Source organism: Buceros rhinoceros, unplaced genomic scaffold (assembly GCF_000710305.1).
Source record: "Buceros rhinoceros silvestris isolate BGI_N320 unplaced genomic scaffold, ASM71030v1 scaffold32729, whole genome shotgun sequence".
NCBI classification, from domain to species: domain Eukaryota; kingdom Metazoa; phylum Chordata; class Aves; order Bucerotiformes; family Bucerotidae; genus Buceros; species Buceros rhinoceros.
The window spans coordinates 1-3,416 of NW_010433784.1; the positions used below are offsets into that span (position 1 = coordinate 1).

The 3,416-nt window shown below is 60.5% G+C and overlaps 1 protein-coding gene across 1 annotated transcript in view; it reads right to left on the bottom strand.

The window, feature by feature from the left end:
- Nucleotides 1–85: 85 nt before the first annotated feature.
- The window catches only part of LOC104500571 (apoptosis-inducing factor 3-like), a gene marked incomplete at its 3' end in the record, with an annotated part of 9,760 nt that continues 6,429 nt past the window's right edge, over nt 86–3,416 (bottom strand). Inside the window, exons 17-18 of the mRNA XM_010144236.1 lie at nt 2,998–3,097; nt 86–130 (exon numbers count right to left, since the gene is read on the bottom strand). Of these exons, the coding sequence (XP_010142538.1) occupies nt 86–130; nt 2,998–3,097 (145 nt within the window). The remainder of the gene's footprint in view (nt 131–2,997; nt 3,098–3,416) is intronic.

Consider the following 3,416-nt stretch of genomic DNA (forward strand, 5'->3'; position numbering starts at 1 on the left):
GTGACACCTTAGCGCAGTTTGACCCTGGCTCTGATGTGTGTGTTCCTTTCCCAGGTGCTGCCCCACAGCCCCGCTCCTGGCTAACCAGCACCAGTTCTTCAGTGGCAAGCTTTATGTCCTTCTCTAGTAGCTAAAGCTGCCAGTTGAAGAACTGTTGAATGTAGCCACTCTCTTCTCATCACGCCTTGGACGTCAGCCGGCCCTGCGCCCCGAGCGACCGGGATGAGCCAGTCTGCAGCACCCTGAGGGCTGAGTTCGAGCCTAACCTGGGTGAAGAAGTCTCCTTGCCACCTCCAGACAGAGCCGTGGCTGGGGGATTGCCAGCAGGGCTGTTGAGCAGGGTTGCCCCCACGCAGCTGAGAGATGACTAGAGGAGACCAAAAGAGGCATTAAACTTTCTGTTCTGCTCAACAGTTTGGTGCCTGGGGAGTGCCTGGGTCTGCCTAGTGGGAGGGTGGTGGGGGATGTGGACCCCGTGGGGTGCTGGAAGCAGGGGCTGTAGTACTGGGACCCAGTTCCTGGCCAGTGCCACGTCAGGGTCTGCAGGTGGAGGGTTGGTTGTTTGGCTCCTCTTGGTTTGTCTGAAGGAAAAGAGGTGACCCGAGGCTGGGTGTAGCTCGCAGGACTGACCTGCTGCTGAGCTCAGTATTAATCCTGCAACGTGCCAGGCAGTGGGATGGAGCCGGAGGAGAGGGCCAGCTCCACACCCACTCTGCCCTGGTGTGGGTCAGGGCCAGGCGTAGTGGGGCTGGGCTGCCGAGAGCGGGTGACTCAGGGCCGAGTCACGCGTGGCCCCAGACGTCTGTTCCAGGAATTGCTGTCCTGCGAGGCTGGGCAGCCCTCCCTGGGGCAGCCCCAGGATTGCAGGTATTGGGACCTGGCGGTGTTGGAAGCCTGGGTGAACCTTGCTGGGCTCCTCCACAGCCCAGGCTTTGCCTTGCTAGTGGACAGAAGCAGAAGACTACCCTGAAGGGGAACTGGAAGCTGCTTTCCAGGAATGGAGACCCTCCTGCCTTGCTCTGGGTGAGAGGGGAGCTGTGTAGCCCCCCAGCAAGGGCTCCCGGGAGCCCCTGCACCTCCACAGGTGCCTCTCCCATGGTGCTGCTGTGGTGCCTGGGAAGCAGAGGAGTGGCTGGGCAGCACCTAAGCAGCAGGGCCAGGAAGAGCACGGCTGGTCCCAGTTCTGAGGGCGGGCAGGAAGGAACGGCCCTGAGCTGAAATAAGTCTGCACAGTCTCAACTAAATCTGCCTGTCCAGGCTGCGGCTGCCCAAGGCAGAGCTGCTCCCAAATCTTGGCACCTGGCGATGCGCAGAGAGTGGCCTGGTGTCTGTTAAGTGGTGGCAGTGGAGCAAATCTGTTGTCCTGGGGTTAGTCCTTCCTTATATAAAGCTGCTCTGCTTGCTGATGGCTGCAAGAAGCCAGGTTTCCTCAGGGCCGTTGTCACCTGGAGGGAGCGGTGCTGCTGAGCCCCCTGGGATCGTTCTTGGAGCAGGAAGAACCATGGCTGAACAGCCCCAGCTTGAGGCAGAGCCAGTCTCTTCCACCACAGCTGCCCTGCTGCAAGTCTTTACAGAAGAGCTGGCACCCGCCCAGCGCTCAACAAGTCCAGGAGTGCACTGAGGGAGCAAAAAGTCACGGGGGTGGCGGTGTGTGCAGGATGCCCCAGGGCAAGGAGGAGCAGCTCACGCTGTCCATGCAGCCCTGTCCGTGGTTGATACGGACTGGCCACCAGCGTCTCCACCCTGTGTGCCTTGGTGTACCAGTAATGCTTAGATTTGCTGCTTCCTCCTGCCATCGCGAAGGAGTGACCAGCTCTTCCCTCAGTAAGATGGGGCTTGTTCAGGACAGAGAGCTGCCACGAGCAGCAGCACCAAGCCCCTGGGGTCAGGACACGGTGTTAAATACTGTGTTTCAGGTCAAGTTCATACGTGAGAAGGTGCCAGAGTGCGAGTTTGTGTGTTGAACACAACAGCAGCACTGCAGTATTATCTCACCTGCTGAGCGCTCGGGCTCCACCGCCGTCAGCAGTGGGGTTTGGGGCTGACCCTGTCCCTGCGGGACCTTGCTGGGCTCTGGGGCTTTACCCTCCCTCCTGCAAAGCCCCATGTGACCGGTGAGTAAGCACAGGGTTTCCTGTAGAGAGCACAGCCCTGCTCGCTGTTGCCTTGCAAAAATCGGGTGACTCTTCCCTCGAGCATGGAGGCTGTTTCCTCCTCGAAGCATCCAGCAGGAGAGAGGACACTGACAAGGACCAAGATGTCTCTGCCGGAGGCTGGCCGCTGTCAGGGGACAGGCAGCGCTCGCTCTGACAGCTAATGCAATATTCAAGACGGCTGCAGCGATGCCAGCAGGTGCTGCTGGCTCAGAGGTCGGTGGCAACCCCCTCTCCCTAGGGGGAGGGTATTCCGTGTGAGTTCCTGCATGCAGCCTGTCCGTTTCCCAGCTGGGAGAGCAGCTCGCCTTGGCCACAGTTGCCCTCGCTGGGAAAACGTGCTTTTGCAAAGCAGAAGGTCAGTGTGACCGGTGTGTTGGATGGAAGCTCCCTGCCACAGCTCGATGGACCTGTGGGGCTGCTCCTGCCCGCTCAGCCCCTCAGCTGAGCACCGGGACACGGGTGTCCTCCTCTGACCCAGCCCAGCACACCCCTGGCTACAGGGGAGTGGGCAAAGCGCTGCCCTAGCAAGCAGCCAAGGGGGGCTGCAAACACAAAATTCAGGCGCTGGGTTCAGCTTTGCTCGTGGTTTTATTTCTCTGGGGCCAGGACGGGAGGATGTGGAGCTCGGCTGACTCCGTGCCCCTCGTGGCAGGGCACATTCCGAGCTTAGGTTTCCGCCAGCGAGGATACATTGCCGATGTCGCAGGCCCTGCGGATGAGAGGCGCGTTGGGGATTTGCAGTAACTCATCTCCATGCCGTGTCTCTGCTGGTGGCCTCTGCTGGCACGGAGACACAGTGCAGAGCCACCCACCACCTCGGTCAGCGCGTCACTCACTCTGCTTCTTCTTTAGAGATTTGTTTCCCCAAGTAGAGAACTTCTGCAATCAGAGACACCATGGGGTCACAATCGAGGCTGGCAGCTGCCGTCACAATGCCGTTCCTGAAAGGGAAAGCGGAAGAACGTGGGTCTCCAGCCTGGCAGCATCCCTGCGCGCCCTGGCTGGAGGCCAGCTATGCTCTGGAGGGCTCAGGGCATGGTGGCTGCTACCGCAGGGTGCTTGGGGACTGGTGGCAGATCGCCTGGCGCTGCTGGGAGCTGGGCACCGAGCCTGGGAGTGGCGAGGCAGAGGGAGAGGAGATGCGTCCCAGGCTCCCTGCCCAGCTGGTGTCTGCCTTGAAGCTCATTCTCTTCTCCTTCCCTGCCCTGCTTTGGGTTTGCTGTGAGAGCCCCGGCTGCTGGTTCAACCGCCGGCAGGTCT